Genomic DNA, 20,782 nt, shown 5'->3' with positions numbered 1-20,782 from the left:
CCGCTTCTGAAACGCTCCCGGTGGGGCAGGTCGGTGGGCAGATTGCGGCGCACATGCTCCCGGTGGAATCAAATACCTTACCTATGTGTCTGTAACGAATGCTGATATGAAATATAAAAAACAACCAGTAGTCAATGTGCAAGCTGCCAATTGAATGGTGATTTAAGCGACTCTATTGGGTTCATATATTTGTAAATCTGACTCGAGTCAGTGCCTCAATAGCCACAAACCTCACCGCACGTCACTGGTGTATAGAGCTTCAGTTATTTCACACACACTACTAATAAACCTACTACCTGTTACACTCACGATTATAGTGTTGTTCAGTTGATGACGTGACCAAACAGCTTCTTGTCACAAGTCATAGGTTCTGTTAGGTGTTTATTGTATATTAAAAAGGTCATTTTCTCCACAAGCTAATCAGCATTAAAATACTTAGTGCTTGTACAATGGTCTGACTGCCTTCGTGAGAAAAAAAACAAGAAGAAAGAAAGAAATCCATTGAGAGAGGCGGCTAAACAAAGCATCTATTTGACTGGCAGCATGTGAGAGGGTGAGGTGAGAGCCCGAGGGACATCTCAGTCTGAGCTGTGGCAAATCACATTTTACATGCGGCTCCGAGGCCGTTCAGACGGGGGATTTCAATTTCCAGAATAACAAAACATCATTTGACAGCAACATCCATAATAATGATAGCACAAATATTTATTTTCTGTACAGCAGCAACCAAACTATACCCAAATTACTGTAGCAAATTCAATGTGAAAAATAATTCATAACATGGAAGGCTGGCCCATAGAGATAGTGGGGATTATCTTTTCAGTTATTGTTGGCTGTTTCCTTAAAAAGTAGGTCATTCACAGCTAAATACAGTAAACTAACAGTTTTCTGTGCTATACACTATCTGTTCCATAAAACTATTTTGTTTTTCTCATACAGTGCAGTCCGGACAAGTGAGGACACCTCTTTAAGAATGACATACAAGGGAGGAACAAAATAAAAACAGGTACACACAGAAAGAACATAATCAAATCTAATGCCGCACAACAGCTTCAAAACATCTGCCACAGACTCTACAAAACCTCAAGCTAGCAGATTCATAAAACGTAGTATTTTTTTGCGGCGCATACTAAATGTGTTAGAAATATATTGCTGTTGGTAATGATTTTGTTGTCAACTCCTCTAACTATGCTGTCTTCATGTTATCAACTTGAAGTTAGTAGTCACAGTAAGTGTGTAAGTCTGCAGCATCTGTATTGAAGTATGAATAAACCTAAAAATATTGGGGGACAAAATCCACAGTCTTTGTTCTATGCAAAAATGCTATGAGGCTTCAGCAGCTTTGTGTCAGCTTCAGAAAGCCTCTTTGCAGAGAACGAGCATTATGGATTTTGTCAAGATATTAGGAAGAGGAGCTTCTTTGTTTGGTATTTGGCTGAACAAAAAAAAAGTCCAAAAAATGGCTTTGGCTTCTTGACCTCTTCTGTCCTTAAAAAACAAAACAAGTATTTTACTATATTTTCCACATTTGCTTTTATGCTGTTTTCCATGTGCAAATTTAATTAAATGAAATCAGGTCATGTAACAGGACAGGTTAAAATGCAAGCTAAAATGTTATGTTTGGTCAATACCATTACAACAATTGTACCTGTACTCTTTATTGCATTTTTTCACCTCTCATCTCTTTGCCCTTTATGTCATTGGACCCTCATAACTTAATCACATGACAATTTGCCAAATGCCGGGGTCACAAGCATTTGGTACCTAAAACCAATCTGATAGCAAGTTTAATCAAGGCACGAGCATCCCTGTGGATGAGAGATAGAAATAACAAAAATATAGAAATTGAGGGAGCGGGTGTTAAACCGGAACTGAAGTTATGACACAGAGGTAAAAACAAAAAAAAATGTGATAGTTGAATGACAATTGGACAATTGGAAAGAGGAGCTAAATATATGCCTGCTGCAGAGAGGAGTTCACACAAATGTTCAGAAGGAAAAAGAGAGAGAGAACAAAACTGTGAAGCTTGGCAGTGTGCTTGGTCAGCAGGAAATATGTGACATGTTTTGCACTTTTTTCTGCCTTCACGTCTTTTTTTCTGACAGAATAATTTATACTTTAAATGTTTAAGGTAATGTGTGAAGAGCAGGGAAGAGGAATGTGGGTCGATCTGAAGGATGTAAACTAATTTAGTCTTCAAATGCTAATTTGTCCTTTTGAAGGAACGACAAATTAGTTCTGCGATAATTCTGACCTTGTGTCACTTGAGTGGCTTCTAAAGGCTGATTGAGAGAAAAGACAAATTTGAAAATTTGGACAAATGCACAGACACACACACACACACACACACACACACACACACACACACACACACACACACACACACACACACACACACACACGTAACATGGATAAAGAAAGACTAGCATCAAGATCAGTTTACAGATTCCTCAAGAGAATTGATGGTGTTACAGCTGCAGGACATCGTTCTGACAGTGTAGTACGCCAGAAAGCTAGCTAAGCAAATTCATTCATTACTCCTATGTCGACCTAATTGCTCAGTATACTCTAGAGACGTAATTCACCTATGCCAGCAATGCATTCAACCCCAATTTTTTTTGTGTGCGTTTAAAGTTAACTTCACTAAAACTTCAGGGCACTAATTATGTTGGGTCTATTGTGGAAATCACAAAAGGATGCATTAAAAAGAGCAACATATACTCTACAGACCAACCACACAACTGGGGTAAACTAAGCTCTTTGTGATGGATACAGAGACCCTATTACAAAAGAGAACAAAGGAAACTTTGGCAGACAGGCAAGTGGAGAATCCAAACAACTTGAGTGAATCAGATCAGAGCAGTGGTTCAACAAAGTCATGGAAACTAAAACAGTCTGTACAAAAAGAAACATCCGGGGAAGGATGCCCAATAAGAGGAGGGAGACAACAACAAGAATAAAATGCAATATAGTGTGTGAGGAGAAAGAAGTGACAGAAAGAATAGAAAGAGATGGATACTCTGGGTGCATATGTGATTTTCTGATGTACTCAAAAACATTGTGCATCAAAGAAATCCAACAAAGCACAAGGCATCACTTTTCAAGTAGAGGAACAAATCGGTACCTCGGAGAGAAAGAAAAAAAATATTCACGTGTGTCTGTGTCAAAAGATTTCTTTTTTACAAGACGTGAGCTTACTTTTTATTTAATTTCTCTCATCTCTCTACAGAAACTTCAGACGGCTTTCAAAATCCCAATACTGTGGGTGAGTGTCGAAAAAGTTTTGCTCAATATTTTCCGCAACAGACTGACAGATGAAAATGTTTTTCAATACAGTAATTGTAGCTGTCTCATTCAGACCAAATTTCCCCTCCTCTGCTTCCCATCTTCCATCTATAACACGTCCTCTTAATTAAGCCACAAAATAGTTCTTCATCCATGCCCTCTAGAATGACACAGTAGCGTTTTCTGATCCAGCACCACTATGGTTAAAGATGGTCGAGATTAAATGAAAAATGCCTTTTTAACCCTTTCAGATCACATCCTCAGTTTAATTGTGCAATTGTAGAATGGAGGTATAAATAATGTGCAATGCTATTGTGAAGTTAGTTGACTCAAGTTAGTTGGACAGCTCGGTTTACTTGTATACAAATAAATCTGCGTGAACTGAAGAAAATCTAATCTCTCTTCTGTTCTGTGGGTGTTCGTTACTGAATTCCTAATAGTGAGATCCTGTGGTGTCTCACCACGAGTCAGATAGATAACAGTTACTGAGCCAGCCGTTAGGTAAAGTCAAAGAAGCGGCTCATCAACGGGGAAAAAACCCCACAACAAAACTAAAAGCTACTTAAGAGCAGTTAAAACTTCCTTTAGAAGCAATTTCAGCAACCTGGAGCTCGGTGCCTCGAAGCCTCCCACTACTGGAGGTGCCGTTGGCTACAGGATTGGTTGTCCTGTGTGGGAGCTCTCCCACTCCCTGCACTGTTGGTATTTAAATGCACCAGGCAGATCAGAGATTGAGTTGTGTGGGTTTTGTTTGTCACCACCTATGCCTTACAGGCAGGTTGGCTCAGGTGTGCGTTGTGTCGGACACTTTGTCATTCCTCGGCTGAAAGACACTTTGAAAATCGTTGCATTGGCTGAGAAAAGCACTCTGTCTGACAAAACAGCAGAACACTATGATTGGTAAAACAAATCCTGGGCCACAATTACTTGTTTTAATCACTGATGAATCTATAGATTTTTTTTGGAGAAATTGGTTAAACTTAATTGTTTAACCTATAAAATGTTGGGAAATCTCAAATTCCCCGAGCCCAAGGTGAATTGATTTATCTGACAATCAATCCAAAAATCCAAAGTTATTGGATTTACAATGATATGAAAAAAAGTAAAAAAGCAAATTCTCACTTTGAAGAAGCTGGAACAAGTGAATGTCTGGCAAGAAATGGAGGAGCTGCTCACAGTTCGAAAAAAGTGGTGGTTGGTAATAAAACACCTCCAGAAACTCCTCAGAAAACTAACCATAAAAAGTATTATATCTTTGGAGAAACACGTTGCTCGCTTTGTGACAGAGTTTTTCCAGCTGTGAGCAGCTCGTATTTGCAAGGTGGGACTTGATGTTTTCTATGTTTTGGGTCTGTAAAATAGAATCGGTACAGTGTGGTAGCTTTGAGGCTTCCCCTGCCAAGCCTCATGGGAAAATCCACAGACTTAAGCGAGCCTAGCATATTTTATTTTGGTGCTTGTGTCTGTAGCACCCATTTTAAAACTCAATAAACACAACGCTCTGAGTCACGGTATTTGACGTTCTGTACATGACCACAGATAAGAATCTAGCGACATGTATGCTCATAATTTAACTCTGGTGTAACATTACACACTGGGTTTTCTTCACCAAATAAATGTATATATCTGGCCACTAAATATTGGCCAACTTGCTAATTTATCCTACACACTCACTAATAGCACACAGATCTGTAAATGAAATTTTTTAGGTTGCATTTGCAATCTTTGGTGGTTATTGCCCTTGCATAACTTGACATGATTTTACTCAGCTGTACTTCCATTTCCAAACTGCGTACGCATATTTATGTATATCATTGTTGTTTATAAACTGTAAAGGGGTCTACAAAACGGATAATAATTAAAATAAAATTTGTCCTGTCTATGAGACTGCTCTCATACAAGGACATATTTAGGACATAAATGTAGCCGTTGTGACTATTGATCGTGCTACAGTTGCACTTGTAACCTCCCTTAGAGAGTCATGAAAACAAGGGCTCAAGCAAAACACTTTTGATCCCTATGCAGTAAGAAAACATGGCTATTCCAGGCGGTGGAAGCGTTTGAAATGATTTATTTATAAATTATACCTTTTCCCCAAATTTCTACAACTAAGGATGAAAATGTTAAAATGAACCTACACAGCCTGACTTTTCATTGTACAATAACTAAATCCAGCCACTGTGAATTGCTAATGCAGAATAGCTGCATGAGAGCATAATTTGTAGGATACCAGGTTTGGTCATGAATATCAGACATGACTTACATTTTGACAAAGGGGTCAGAGTAGCCATTGGAGTCCATGGCGGCCAGATGGGCACAGCGTATGATCCCAACCAGCAGGCAGCCCTTCTCTGTGTTATAGCACAGTGACACCAGGATGCGTCCACGCTGGGGACACAGCAAACAACAGTGTCAGACATAGCACCTGTTTTCAACCTGACGTTTCCCTCTTCAGTGAATACACAGTGGGGAATCCTGCAGCAGGGTCAGTAAAGCTTCTCAAAACACTTTTCACTCAAAGCAACACAAATAAAACATAAATACAATGAAAACAGAATCTAAATAATTGTGATTTGCTGCAATATTTTTTACTACCTAGGATATAGTGTGTTTTTTCATTTACGGGCAACTGGTGTATTTAAATTAAAGCATGTAATTAAAGGCTTCATCTGAGCTCAGCAAAATGACACTGCTCTTTTCTCCTTTTAATCTGAGTCTAATCAGAGACCAAAAGCTATTAGCCTCTGTCTCTAGAATCCTGAAGAGAAATTAGATAACAACTACCAGAGGAGGAATATGCCGGACAGGCAGCCTTGGTGTAATTTACAACATGTTCCTATATGGAGTCCTGTGAGTAGTTTCCCTTCACAATAGTCTATTAGAGTTCATGCCTCAGAAATATATACCAATTAAAAAACGCCTAATTAAACTTTTTTTCTAAAATTCTTTTCCTTTAGAGATGGTGAAAAGAGAATACATTACAATTGCTGAAAAGATCAAATGTATCAGATTTAGGAGAGTGATAGGAACTTATAGTGAGCCATGTTTTGGTTGATAGTGGTTATAATAAGATCATGATGATAGTTTTACCTCCTCCTCTGCCACGACCGCTCCCTGCTCCACCGTTTGATTGTTAGCTTCTTTATTCTAAAATGAGAAAAAGATACATAATGGTTATAGCCCACATAGCCTCCAGGTGGATATCTATTACACATTATAATGCTGTATTTGAAATTGACGACTGATAGTCCCCAGGCAAACATGAACAATTGAGATAAGACACATTTTGATATATATGTCCACAGAAATCCATTTGGTTTATGTGCTTGGTCACACACACATGCACACATAATGAACCTACCTGTGCAATTCTCTCCAGGCCCATATTGTAGCGCTTGTTCTCGCCCTCTTTCAGTTTCTTTAGAGCCACTCTCACCTCTCCAATGAATTCATTTCGTCCGAGTCTATCCATGTCACACACACACAGCCTTCGCACATAGACACGCATACAGATGCAGAGATACAGAGAAGAGAATCACGTGAGTCAGTGAAAAGTTACAGATGAACCGCGCCGCTGTTTTGTTCTGCTCATTACTCGTAGACTGCGCCAAATTTATCCAAAGTGCATCTAAACAATCCTACATCTGCAGCAAACAGGGTTCCCGGTGGCTTCACGTGAGCAGCTTGTGAATTATGAGAAATTGCTGAAGATAAAAGAGGGTTTCAAAAGTTTTTTAATAATTTGCTTCTTGGCTGTTACTTCATCACACACTAATTTGTTGTAATTGAAACGTGTAAGATGAAAGCTTGTTTCAAGCAGGTAATCAGTTAAAAATACATTGATTCTGTAAAACTAATTAAAAGGACTTCTATGAATTGATCTGCATACATTATGTTTTACATTTATTATTCAAGGTTACTCTTCTTTTTAACTGAGTTGGAAAATGTATTGTGAAACTAAAAAAACAAAACAAGAGTAAGAGTCAACAGCCCTCTCTACGGTTGCTTTCTAGATTGAAAAAGAGACAACTGAATCCGTTTGTCTGTATTGCTACAGTTCTGTAAAATGATTTCCTCTGCAGAGCACACTTATTTAAACTCATGGTGATGTTTGATGGAGGGTGAATATTCCATCAGCTACAGTACAGTCTTCACCGCCCATCACCTGCTACAATATTCCCTCTGTGCTCGAATATTCCCAGATGGACTGTCACTGCTTTTGATTTCTACTCTCTATTCTCAACCTTTCTCTCTGGATCCCCGCACACACCTTCCCCCTCTTCCTGTTCTCTTCCTGTCTCTTTGACATTTGGACGTTTGACATGCTGGTTCCAGCCTTTTAGTCATAACGAATGAGTATCTCTAGCAGAAGCTTCAGAGTAACTCTGACTCATGACCACGGCTGTCAGATGATTTATGTGCCTTTGCTCTGTCATACATGCAGGGTGTCTGTGATGAGATGAAGGTTGTGGGGAAATATGACACCAGTACCACCCAAACCTTTGGCTTCTTACGTTCAAATGCTCCACCCGTTTCCTAACACCCTCTCCCACTGTTTTCCATCTATAGAATTCCTCTAAAAACCAAACAGATGCTCGTGGAGTCTGTTCAACCTGTGGTGCCAAATTTAGTGTGGAGTCTCTGACAAAATCCGCCTCATGAGTTACGTTAGATAATCAGGGTGTTTTGGCACTCCTGCTTGGTTTCTGTACTTGTGAAAGTGTCTCTTTAATGGTCTCAAACAAGCAGGAAGTGTCAACAAAAAACTGACTTTGATGACAACAAGGACAACCTTTGCTGTGGTATTTTTAATTTTTTATAAAAAGGATCATTGCCACAAAATATGGAGCTAATTGGTATTTAACTACTTATTTAATTAGGCATATAAACATATACATATTAAGCAAATTTGAATGATACAGTATTTTATATGCCAAATGATTTTTGTGGAAAATCTCAGCAATGCTTGTTATATTCTAAGAGAAGTAAATCTAACTTCAATATCAGACAATGTTTTTAAAGAATCAAAGGATCCTTCTCCTACCATTGTGCTACCAGTTTGGTGAGGCTGCACGAAGGCACACCAGTACTTTGGGCTAAATGCAACGACAACATGTACTAGATGATTATTATTGAATACCTGTACAAAATATCATGGCATGCATTAATGCAACAAATAGCTGTTGAAACATTTTACTCAAAACCAAAAATGTGGACCTAGTGGTGGCGCTAGAGAAAAAGTGAGAGGATCACCAAAGTCGGTAGGATTCATCATCTGGGGAAGATACATGTCTGTGTAAAATATCACTGCAATTCATCCAATAGCTGTTTAGATATTTCAGTTCGGAAATTTGGAGAAATGACCGACAGACCAACATTGCCACTAGCAATTCAAATAGAAACACCAACCAAAAATATTACTCGTACTGACATCTAACACCTAATCAAAGTTTTTTTCCCCCTCCATAGTACCAGACATACATATATCTCACCTGAGGCATCCAGCAGACAATCTCAGCCTCGACCCCCCCCATCCAATACCAAATCAAGACCTATATTTGTCCCTATCTCCCCACAGCCGAGGACAGTGAAAGTCTATTAAGAAGCCTGACAGAGGGACAGAGAGATAGAGGGAAGAAATTGAGAGAGAGACTAGACCTGGCACTGACATCATGTTGGTAGTCCTTTAACACACACACACACAGACATGCGCACACGCACGCCCACACGCCCACGCGCGCGCGCGCGCACGCACACACACACACACACACACACACACACACACACACACACACACACACACACCTCGTCACAACACCTCTACATGCTCCATCTCTCCTCGGTTAACAGCCTGAAAATCATTTTAGTGATAAAAGCCACAAGGAGTCTTAAAGACGAGATTCTCCCCAAAGTCATAAATGTACAATTCACCTACATTTTTCTGTGCATCTTTTAAAAAGGCACCGAAAAGCGTTGAGCCATTTCAATGGGGGGAGGGATTGAGGCACCACATTACCACTGTCACTGCGTCCTAAATGACTTGAAATTTGCCTAAAGGCAGAGGCATATTGCGGCCAGTAGATAGAGAAGTGTGGACCTAATCTCAAAATCATGTCGGCCTCACTGCAGTAAAACAATCTCCAGAGCAACTGAAGCTGTTCAGACTTCACAAGGAAACTGATAAATCTACTTGTTCTCAGTGCAGTTTCTAATGTTTCTGCTTTTTTCTAGAAATCAGCACTGAAAAAAACAGATTTTTCTACTGGAGATCAGTAAAACTTTTCTTTCAAATAAGACAATTACAATTTTTATGACTCAGTAACAGACTAAATAACTCCAGTTTGGTTGATTTTTCACTCAACACTTAAGCACCTCAGGCAGCCATGCTGCACCATTTGAAGGATTAGCTGGTATGAGGCCAACCGTGAAGTCTGGATTGAGGACATTAGTTATTAGTTTACTCAGCTGATTCATTCTTAATAACAGACTGGACCTCCAGTGGCCCTTAGAGATTAAGTCTGCCCACTGAGGAATATTTGAATTCAGAATATAAAAAAAGAATGCAACTTTGAGAGATTGTTTTTCTCTCCAAGCCATTTCATAACCAGTCATCCCTTTCTATTTAAGTGCATTTTGCTTCCGCATAATGGTTTTATATAATCATTGTGGCTGCAAATGAGTGAATGAATGACAAAATAAAAAAAATAAATGCATGAAACAGTCCTCTCCTTCCACTTTACAGAAGGCATTCATGTTTTCACATTTATTTATACTCCAGTGGAAGAGCAGTGCAGCAGAATGGACACCAAAGAAACTTTTCATCAAGAATGCATGGATCTGTTTTTCTGGCTTTTGGTATCTGCCGATGCTGAGTACCAATCCGATACCAGTGCTTAATTAATAATCTGTATGCCTCACTGTGTCGAAGAGACTGGGATCATGTGTAAGGCAACATCAGGCTTGACTTAAACATTGCTCTCCTGAATTTTTATGAACTATTAAAATAATAAATCATATACTAGCAATGATGCAAATATGTAAATCTGTAATGATATGATAATGATAGTGAAATGTGTAAAAAAAAAGTTCAAAATTGTGTAAAAGTGTAAACCTTTTTAATGCAGCAACAAATTGATCAACACTTAAACAGGAATTGATATTCCAGTTTGTAATAGTGTATAAACATAGAATTGAATAGATTGGCCCCAGTGTCGGACATTACCCGATCCAGATATTTGAGTTAATATCGGCTGCATCCGATAAAGGTATCAGTGCATTCTTACTTTTCATGAAGCTTTATCACTGTCTATATATGGTCGGCAGTTTTCTGCAATAGACAATAAATGTATTTACACACACAGTCATTACTGCTCTATATAATAGTTTAGTAGTAAAGTTTATTAGTGGCGGAGTCCGCCATTCTCGCACTAGATTTAAACCGCCTACCTAAACACGAGGGATTCTCAGGAAACGATACATGAATATAATCCAGCACAATTTCATCTAATCAATAACAGCCTCGCTGTTTACTGTTCATTTTCCTACTGCCACTACTTCACATAGAAAGTGATTTGCTGCTGAAAAATGAGGATTTCACCAAATCAACTAGGAGTGAAATCCATAAAATTTAAATTTACAATACTTGAATAAAAGTGCTGCTTGGAAATAATCATTGTTCTCTCTTGAAAACGCAGTCGTCTGGAATCAAATGGGTTTGCTCTGACTACAGTATGGCCCAGTGTAACTATAAACTTTAGACTCAGGCAGGTCTATAGAGAGCCTGCCTGAGACTGGTCAGAGTCCGCCCACTCAGCAGTTCACAGACCATGTGTATCAAAGAGTACATCTTCCCCTCCTCTGCGCCCTGCTTGGACCGGCAGAGCAGAGGCAGTCCTATGAGTAAACATCTCTCCGGGGATCCCTCTCCGTTTCTCCGTTCTCTAACTGTTCCCTGCTTTCTGTGGAGTAATGAGAATAAAGTCTGTCTATTGGCTGAGGAATCGTGCTGGCACCTGAACACATCCACAGAGAGTTTGAGCAGATTCTCTCTCTCTCTCTCTCTCTCTCTCTCTCTCTCTCTCTCTCTGTCTGCTTGCTTTCCCCCCGTTCCTCGCTGTCAGACAGCGTTTCATTCACTCCTGCTCGTTTGCTTTCTCGTGTATTTCTCACTGTCCTCATTCCTTCGTTTTTTTTGGCTCCCCTTTGAGTAAACTCCTCCCCATCACTCGCCCTTTTTTTTAGCTAAATTCATTTCCTCATTCATCTCTTTATCCATCTCACTACACGGTCTGTTAGTCAGTCTCTGTGTCTCTCTGTCAGTTAACCCATGGATTCTCTTCATCCCTCTATTCTGTCATCTTCCTCAATCTTGGCTTCCCTAGTTTCCTCTTCCACACCGGTTTATCTGTCACTTGACATCATTCATACTTTTCCCCCTGCTCCCTTTGTTGATCTTGGCAGTCTCTCTCGCTCTCTCTCTCTCTCTCTCTCTCTCTCTTTCTCTCTCTCTCTCTCTCTCTCTCGCTCTCTCTCTTTCTCTCCATCTCTTGCTTGACAATGGTCACACACCTCCCCTTCTTCCTTGTTTTGGCTTCCCAGAGCCCCCATGCTGGTTTGTGTCTGTGTGTGATGTCCTTGAGCAGCGGTCAGGTGGGTTTCCTCTAGTTTGACGGGTGTAACCTCCGTTTGTGTGTATGCATATGTGTGTGTGTGTGTGTGTCTCTGTGGAGGGAGAGTAAATGTTATTTCTGAATGTGTGTGTGTGTGTTTGTAAAAGCTCAAGGACGCGTTTTGTTTGCGTATGTGTGTTTTCTCTTTATACAAAGGAGGGGCCATGCATGTTCTTTTCTGCCAGTGATTGCCCATGACATACACACGAGGACAAACACACACCTGACTGCCTGCATTTGTGTGTGCGCTGCAGACGGGATTCATGTACAAGTGTGTGTGTGTGCATCCATGCTTCTGTTTCCTCAGGATAAACAATACAATCCAACCCTATTATGAATCTGCTGAGCAAACTGACACTGATTGGACGCAGCACACACATTCACAAACAAAACACAAGCAGAACTCCGTCTCTGAATTAACTTACACATGCAGGATGACAGGAGTGCGTCAGACTTTTTGGGCCAAGATGGCTACCCTTGACCTCAATCACTCCATAGTGAGATCACTGTAGGAAGGAGGGGGCGGAGACTCACCGCACAGCCAACACCTGAGCAGTTACCGCAGCAACAGCAAGTGGAACAGTTGGCTGGCGTCGCCTGGCTGAAATAATGAATTACCTGGAAAAGCCCACTGGGAAACAAAGACGGCTGCTGGCAGTTCACTGGAGGATTGGAAGCATGGATCTTCCTCCTCCGCATAATAAACTGGTCATTCAAACTGGTCTGCGGAATAATGCTAATTACTGGCCAAAGTAAAATTTGGAGAGGAGCACCTACCTGAGCGTTTTGGTGGTCATGTCGGCTGCTGTGATGCCATGGTACACCAGCGTTTCGTTCCACACTGGGTTAAGCGTATTCTTCAGGGTTTTTGTGCGTAGCTTGTTTGCCTGAGGAGACAAAGAAGAAGAAATATGAAAAGAAACTCATGGAAGGGGAAAGCTCAAAAGAAGAAAAGAGGAATGAAGAAAGTTTCAAGGGTGAAGAAGCAAACTCGTCGGATCAGAATGAAAGAAAGAGAATAAAAGATCATGAAAAAGGAAGGGGAACGAGTGACACTAAAAGATCAAGAAAGGAGACAGAGAAAGAGTGGGGAACCATCATTCATTTCCGTCCCTCAGGAAATCGCAGACATCTGCTGCCTACTTTGTAGAGAGTAAGAGGACGTAAGGCTTCCCTCGCCTCACCTGTCTGTCTGTCTGTCTCCTCCCCAACATGATAGGACAGCCAAACCTCCGAAACAAGCACTGTGTCTCAAATGCAACACAGCAGCCAATTCAATTGCGCAACACATTCAGCATGACATATTTGAGCTTTCCAAGAGAGGAAATGCCCACTAGCCGCTAATCATTGGGGTTATTTTGAAGATTTTAGAGAGCTCCCTTTGGAGCCATAGAAGAAATTACACGACTGCTGTGATGACTAAACCAACCTTCATTTGTAAAATCTGTGGAGTGTCCCTTTTAAACATACCAATAAGCCACAATGTCTTGTCACAATGTGTATTAATCTGCCACTGAAAATAGTCCCCAACAAATGCACTATTTACTATTTTCCTGCTTGAGTTAACGCTCGATCAAAATTAAAGTGCCTAGCTTTTGGGGAGTTATTCCTTTGAAAGTATGTATTCGTGACCCATTTAAAAAAAAAAAGAAAAAAAAAAGATTTGCATCTTCAGTAGGATCAATTTTGCTCGGGGTTGGAGGAGTCTGAAAGTATCGAGACAAGGACTTCCCCATTGTTGATTTTGGTCTTTTCATGTAATTTGATAACAAGAAACAAATGGAGCATCGACAGCCTTATCTTTTAAAATAGTATATAAAGTGGTAACAAATATCTGCACCGGTTACACTGAAATGCTGCAAACAGTACATTGTAATGCATCAGTTACAAGTAACTTAACATTGGATTGTTTTGGTTAATAATACTTTAATACTTTTACTAAAGTAGGCAGGATCTTTCCTTGTGATTTTACATTATGGTATTGCTATTTTTATTCAAGTAAAGGATCGTCCACTACTGGTGTTTATGCATAGCTTCAGTATATATGTACTTACTGAATGTCCAGCTTATGTCTGAAGCCTCTCAGAGAAACACCTCATCTCACTCGCTCTCTTTTCCTTTCTGCCAGTCACAATCAGACTCTCTTCACTGTCCCTTTTTTCTTCTCAATTTTCTGCTGGAAACTTTTGGCTTATCTAAAAGAGTCAGCCCCCCAGAGCTCGCTGCATGAAGGGAACAAGTGTTTTCGATTCATGTCATTTGTTTGATTCATTAATGTGCAGGAGGAGACGTTCACAGGCAGAGTCATGACTAACAGCGGTGTTGCACAGCTGTATGTGGGCCAGCACAGCTCAACAAAACAAATATCCTATTTCACAAATAATCACCACTCCTGTTTGACTGAATTGCACTGGTTTTCTGAACACATCTTTTTACATGCTTCATCTACACAGTTAAACCCTTAAAACATCAGTTCCCTCTCCCTGCCCTCTCTCACTCCCTGCCTCCATTTTCCCTCTACACTGGTGCTTTTGCATCTGTTTCTAAATGTTTTATCTCTAGCTCTCCATCTGTCCATCATCTTCCTGCTTTCTCTCCATCTGTCTGTGGATCTTTTTATTTATTTCACATTCCGTCTCTCTCTCTCGATCCCTACTTCCCAGAGCTGTGGATGTAAGGGTCTGGCTTTTGAGGGAATCTTCCATGCACCACAACTAGGAATGGGACAATGAAAATACCAAGGACCAACACAGAGGCTCCGGCAATTACTGTGTCCATACATGTTTGTGAGTGACAATGAGGCATGGAGTGGCATAGAAGGAAAGCAGATGAAGGCAGAGTCTCTGTGTGACTGTGGCTAAAGCCTTAGCCAGTGTCTGCATATACGCAAGGTCATGCGCCGCATGTGTTGCAGTGCATGTTCCACATCACAAAGACAGCATGCAGGACTCTATACCGGTTAAAGATCATGTGCTGGAGGACGAGAGACTGAGAGAGAAGCAAAATGAGTGGGGCAGAGGAAACGTGTGCCTCTGCTCTCTGTGTTTTGACAACTCAGTTCTTTCGCAGAAACCGAAACCTTTTGTGTTCCGGGTTACTCACTGCAACATTTGCTTGCCGATTCTGAATGTGGACATGAAGTGTGTTGGTGCGCGTCTGCTATACTCACTTACGCTACGTGTGCACGCTTCCACTTCTCAAGTGGTGTGGCCCCCGCCTGGTGGGTATTTAACAAACGGCTGTTCATTGGTACTTACCTACTCATTGACGCTCTCTCTGCGCCCCCCCCCCCCCCCCCCACACACACACACACACCTCTATCACCCCCCCCCCATCAACACTTGCCTGTTGACGTGAGCCGTGTAACAATCCTCCCTGTTTCCATGACAACCACCTGCTGCTGTCCTCCCCTCATCTGTCTCTCCCTCCCTCCCTCTCTCCATCCACTCCCTCCCTCTCTCTCCCTCCCTCTCTCTCTCTCCCCCTTTTCTCACTCTCAGTTGTCTCCCATCTCTCCACACACTGTTGGTATTTCAAGGTCAGATAGTGAGATAGAGACAGAGATAGGGGTGGAAAGTGGGGAAAAGAGAGCGATAACAATGGGAGAGAAAACAGACAGAGGAAGGCTGGAGGACAAAAATCCCCCAGACGTTGTTATTGTTAGCACCTTAGACCTCAGACAGTTGCCTTATTCAACCTATCTTGGCTCAGCGTCCTCCCCGCACTTATCATTACCTCATTTCGTGTCAACCTTGAGCCAAAATGGCCGACAACAGGTTGCATTCTGCCGTAGCTGGGGGTTCCTGTTGTGGCAAGCCTTATCTTCCCTGCTTCTTGAGCTGAAAACAAGACAAGAGCGGTGCAGCAGACCAGAACGTGTTTGTGCTCGATAAAGCTGAGCATTGGACGAGCCACATTAAGCGGCAACCGACCGAAATGCTCCCCGCTCAATGGCTTGAAACGACACATTAAATTAGCCCACTGCCATATTATGTTTTCTGCAAGAGCATTTTGACCTTTTCATGGCGTCTGAATCAACAAGGGCAATTTTTTAAAAAGTAAATAATTGTTTTTTGTTTTCTTCAGATGAATAATGCATGAAATGTTTCCTATTTTTAGCCTTTTCAATAATTTTTTTTTTTTTTGTCAGCAGCTTCTGTGTGATGTGAGACTTTCCTCAGTGTCAGTGTCTGGGTCAGCCCAGTGCGGTAGCATGTTACGTTAATTGCCACTGAGGTAAGGTTGGAGCAGTGACCTTGCTAGCCCCAGGGAGAAGATGAAGCTTGACGTATGGATCAGCCAGTCCATTGGAGTCCATGGCTTTCAGTCCCTGTGGACACAAGCAGACACACACAGACACACACACACGCACACACGCACATTATGTACTGTCAAAGGTAAACGTCATCATGCCCTCAAACACTTCGCAAAACTGACAGGGTCAGAAAAAGATGGAGGATATGACAGACGTCTTCTACTGTAGTTACATCTCAATAGCGCTCCTGGGCGTGTCTTTCCATGCCACTATTTTCTACCATCCTTGACTCCTTTAGGTTGTCCTCAAGGGAACCGTTCAGTGAGATTTACATAATTAACGTCATGTGTCAGTACACAGTATGTAATACAAGGTGTGTGTCCTTGCACGATGGCCAAACCAAAATGTGTCTGCTACAGCAACAGAGCAACATTATCCAACATTTCACAGAGCCATGAGATGATTTAGTCTTGAATTGACAAGCTGCAGAGGGTGTGTGGCAAACAGGCTACTTTAAAAAGGTTGAGAGAAAGCAGTCTGACGTCTTGTGTAAATGCCTTACAGGAGAATTGTTTTCATTGGGACTTCAAGAAGGATTATGCAACCACACAGAAGTCTGTTTATATGGAGAAGATATTAAAATTGTGTGTACCTTTGCCTTGTGAACAGTACAATGGAGACAGTTGTTCTCCTGATCAAAGAGCAGGGTGAACTCCAACGTTCCCAGGTAGGCTGAAAACAACACAAACCACGGCAATTACTGCCAGTAAACGGACAGAAACGCTCAGTCTCACACACAAACACACACACATACTGAAAAGCTCTGAGTCATATTTGTAGCAGATGGCCTCTAAAAAACATGATGCTGCCTAATATGAATTGATCTGTCTTGTTTGATTACTGTTTGGGAATGAGCAGAAACTTTGCAGGCTGAGTCTAACTATTGCTACAATTTCTAATAAATCATTGGAGAAGCTGTGTCACATAAAGTGAGAGTGACAAACACTCTTGGAAAAATGCTTGACTCCACAATTACTCTGAAAGCATATGTTGTGCTTCAGAGCAAAATACATGAACTCAGTTTGAGTAAAAAAAATGACTCTCCTCTCTAAAGTTGAAGAATTGGAGGCGTTTGTTTTTCTTCTGCAGTGTCTTGCAAGTTTCACATGAATAAACATACACACACAATATTGAAGACAACTTTCACACCACTAAGCTTTGTTCACCCTCATCAGAACTCACTGTCTTCATCATCAGAGTCGATCGCCTCCTCCCTGTCTCCATCGTTGTCCCCCCTTCTCTCCCCATCCTTGTATCCTCCACCCGTCTCCCCATTGAAAGTCTCCTCTTTTAGGATCTTCTTCTCCCTCGGAGGCGGTGGCGTGCAGGGGTAGTCGTGGAAACGCGGGAAGAAGTCTGAGATCTGTGGGATGGGGAGGATGGGGCCTGGGCACACGTTGATGGCAAAGTGCTCCTGCATAGAGATCTTGACCGGTGAGGGAGGGGGCGGACCGGTGGAGTGGGGCGTCGCCGAGGGGGAGGTGGCTGATGAGGAAGGGGTGGTGGTGGAGGATGGGGGGATGGCCAGGTGGGAGGCGGAGGGGGGCGGTGGGGGTTTGGAGAGGCTCATGTGGACTGTCGAACAGGACTGTGGGATGACAACGAAAAAGGAGAAAGAAACGAATAAAGGTGAAGAAGACAAAAAGAATAACAGCTGGGATGATAGCAGAGGGAAGGGACCAGAGGCTCAGAACTAAAAGAGAAAAGCTAAATAACTGTCATATCATCCACCTCCTCTGAGTGTCCAACTCTCCACTTTCTGTGAGTCTGAACAGCAGCACCAGGGGTCATTTATATCTAAAGCAAGTCAACATTGACAATATGTTCACACACAAAAAAAACCCCAGTACATCTAAAACACCTGAGGAAGAACTGATGTTTCTATTTCCATCCATTGATGCAAAATCTGATTTCTCAACAGCCAAAATAGAATCTGCCAGAACCTTTGGCACTTCAAGTGTGACTCACACATTGTGTCAGCACACCAAGTCTGTGCTCTGAATTATTATTCAAATGTAGTGCTGTAAAGTATGAACAAGTGATGTCACTTGTATATCTGCACTTCACTCTAATCCTTCCCTTATCTCTCTCTTTCACTCCTCTCTCTCTCTCTCTCTCTCTCTCTCTCTCTCTCTCTCTCTCTCTCTCTCTCTCTCTCTCTCTCTCTCTCTCTCTCATCTGCAAGTCCCCTGAGCAATATTTACATAATACTATTTGAAGACTTTCTCAGTGCTTAACATATTTGTTACCAAATGAAGTGAAAAAACTGTTGCCAGAACTCTCCTCACAGTGATTTAGAGAGACTGAAGACATGTTTTCTCTTCTGCACTCCCACAGTGCCACCATATCTTTATTGTTTCAGCAATCACAGAGTGGAACCTCAACCTGTCCCCTTTGTTTACCTGTGCTGTCCCACAGTACACTGGTGAAGACAAAAAAACATTAGTTAACAAAAATGTATATGGTCTTTACCTAAAATACACCTTCACTACATGACACGACCGCTGTCAGATAATTTTAGGATGCATGTCACTTGTAACCCCATCTATACATTGCATGTCCATAATTTTGCTGCTGTTGTAGTGTCAACTTGCGTCCTCTGTCCCCTTAGGTCTGTGTTTAGCACATTGTTGTAATTTTCAGGTCAATTATTCCCCGTAAAGGAAATAATGTTGCTCTTTTAGTTTTTGACTGATGCATCTGTTGTGTGAATGGAAATTAATTAATCTTGTGTTGCCTTGAAAACTCGGAGTTGACTCGAGGGCTACAACTACAGATTACTATTCTATTATCAAATGTCAGAACACAAAAATGCTTAGAATGATAGTCATTTTGCTAAAAAAATTACTAAGTATTTATCGTTCATCAAAAATTAAAGAATAACTTTCTGCCGTTCAGCTAATGAATTCATTGTTTTAGCTGTAGTTAACGTCCAGCCCTCTCTGTCGTAGCTGACAAATGCTGTTGAACCAGTGGGATTTCCCTTTTTCATTATGTTTAAATGATCATGTATATCCTCCTGTATGTTGTCATATACAGTATGCATGCTGCTAATAGATTAGAATATGCCTATACATTGAAATTGTCTCAGTCATAGGTAGGTAGAAGCCATGCAAAAAGCATGAACGAAACGGATACTGAGGACATTCCTCTTCAGTGTGGCTGAAAATACTGAGATTTTTGTTTAACATCAGAATTGCTATGACACACCTCTAGTACATCATAAAACGCATTGAGTCTCTCCTTCTGACAGCCGCTGACGTACATTGCTATAAACTTAACACACTGGACATGGATGGTGGCTCAATTGACAAAAGCTTCAAACAGGAACAGAAGACTTGACTCAGTTGTTAACTTGCAATTCCAAGAGCACATCCCTCCATCCTCAGTATGGTAAGTCACAGTACTTAAGTCGACTCTCCCTGAAATGTACGTGTGTTAAGACCAAACATGCACACATAAAGACCCCAAACTGCCTGTTCTCATCTTCAGTACCTACACTCGTTCAGCCCCTCATACTTGCTCTTATGTAACAACACTAAAATTCACTGGTTGGGTACCCACGTTCAAACGATCACTTGCAGCATGTTGCTACAAACTCAATCGCTCTCACTCGTCTTACATACAGAGCCACGCACATGCAAGCACATGTGCGCTCACACACACACTCACATTCACACATGCATAAATACGTACCCAGGGACAGTCTTCATCTGTGCCAGCACTCCATCTTGCCTGCTCTCACGTCCTCTGTCTCTCATACACTGAGGAGCATGCAGACCAGCTTTGAGTCAATATATCCCTCTGTACCCTCTCTCTCTCTCTCATTCTCTCCCCGTCTCTGTTCGTTTGCTCTCCTCCTCTCCTCTACTCTGTCCCTCCCTCTTTCTCTTCTCCAGTAGTTGTGACGTATCTGGTTAAAATCCTTGTCAGTCCTTTGCAGACTGTGCATATAGTGCTGTCACTCACTTTCTCAGCAGCGGGGGGATTTAAGGAAACCCAGGAAACAGCGGCATGAGTGTGTGTTGCCACCCATTTATAATTTATATGTATGTATGTATGTATGTATGTATGGGTGTGAAAACATTGAATGCGCACAAAAGGATCCACCAGCTGAAGAACAAAGAAAGGAAATTAAATTCAACGCGTTGGCGGCGCTGACTCCAGCCACACAATCGCACTGCCAGATTACTTTGTGTTGGCTATGACTACTGCCAAAATCAGACAGGCATATGTGTGTGTCTGTGCGCTTTGTCTGTATGCGTCCAACTGGAGCAGCCTTCGAGGTCGACACCTGCCACAGTAATAACATTAATCAAAAGGCAACAATACATCAATAACAGTGGACTTGTGCAAGGGACACAAGCATCTGGATGCAATGGATGAATAAGTCCATTTGGATATCTGTTATGTGCGTTTTCTAACATTAATAATAGTTTGTTTATATCAAGGAGTTTAATTAACCTGATCCCAAACATTAAAGCCACTATGAAGGATATACATACTGTAGATT

The 20,782-nt window shown here is 41.5% G+C and overlaps 1 protein-coding gene across 1 annotated transcript in view; it reads right to left on the bottom strand.

Annotated features, from left to right (window-relative positions):
• Positions 1 to 20,148, bottom strand: part of doc2g (double C2-like domains, gamma) — a 30,065-nt gene extending 9,917 nt beyond the window's left edge. The window contains exons 1-8 of the mRNA XM_068702204.1: positions 19,966 to 20,148; positions 17,452 to 17,857; positions 16,862 to 16,941; positions 16,210 to 16,284; positions 12,732 to 12,841; positions 6,647 to 6,773; positions 6,376 to 6,432; positions 5,549 to 5,673 (exon numbers count right to left, since the gene is read on the bottom strand). Coding sequence (XP_068558305.1) covers positions 5,549 to 5,673; positions 6,376 to 6,432; positions 6,647 to 6,773; positions 12,732 to 12,841; positions 16,210 to 16,284; positions 16,862 to 16,941; positions 17,452 to 17,839 — 962 coding nt within the window. The 5' untranslated portion in view covers positions 17,840 to 17,857; positions 19,966 to 20,148. The remainder of the gene's footprint in view (positions 1 to 5,548; positions 5,674 to 6,375; positions 6,433 to 6,646; positions 6,774 to 12,731; positions 12,842 to 16,209; positions 16,285 to 16,861; positions 16,942 to 17,451; positions 17,858 to 19,965) is intronic.
• Positions 20,149 to 20,782: the final 634 nt, after the last annotated feature.

Source organism: Cebidichthys violaceus, unplaced genomic scaffold, assembly GCF_023349555.1.
Source record: "Cebidichthys violaceus isolate CVI_PGR_0920_01 unplaced genomic scaffold, fCebVio1.0.p SCAF_82, whole genome shotgun sequence".
In the NCBI taxonomy this organism is placed as follows: domain Eukaryota; kingdom Metazoa; phylum Chordata; class Actinopteri; order Perciformes; family Stichaeidae; genus Cebidichthys; species Cebidichthys violaceus.
The sequence above is the reverse complement of the archived record's forward strand: the minus strand, read 5'-3'. Positions and strand labels throughout refer to the sequence as shown.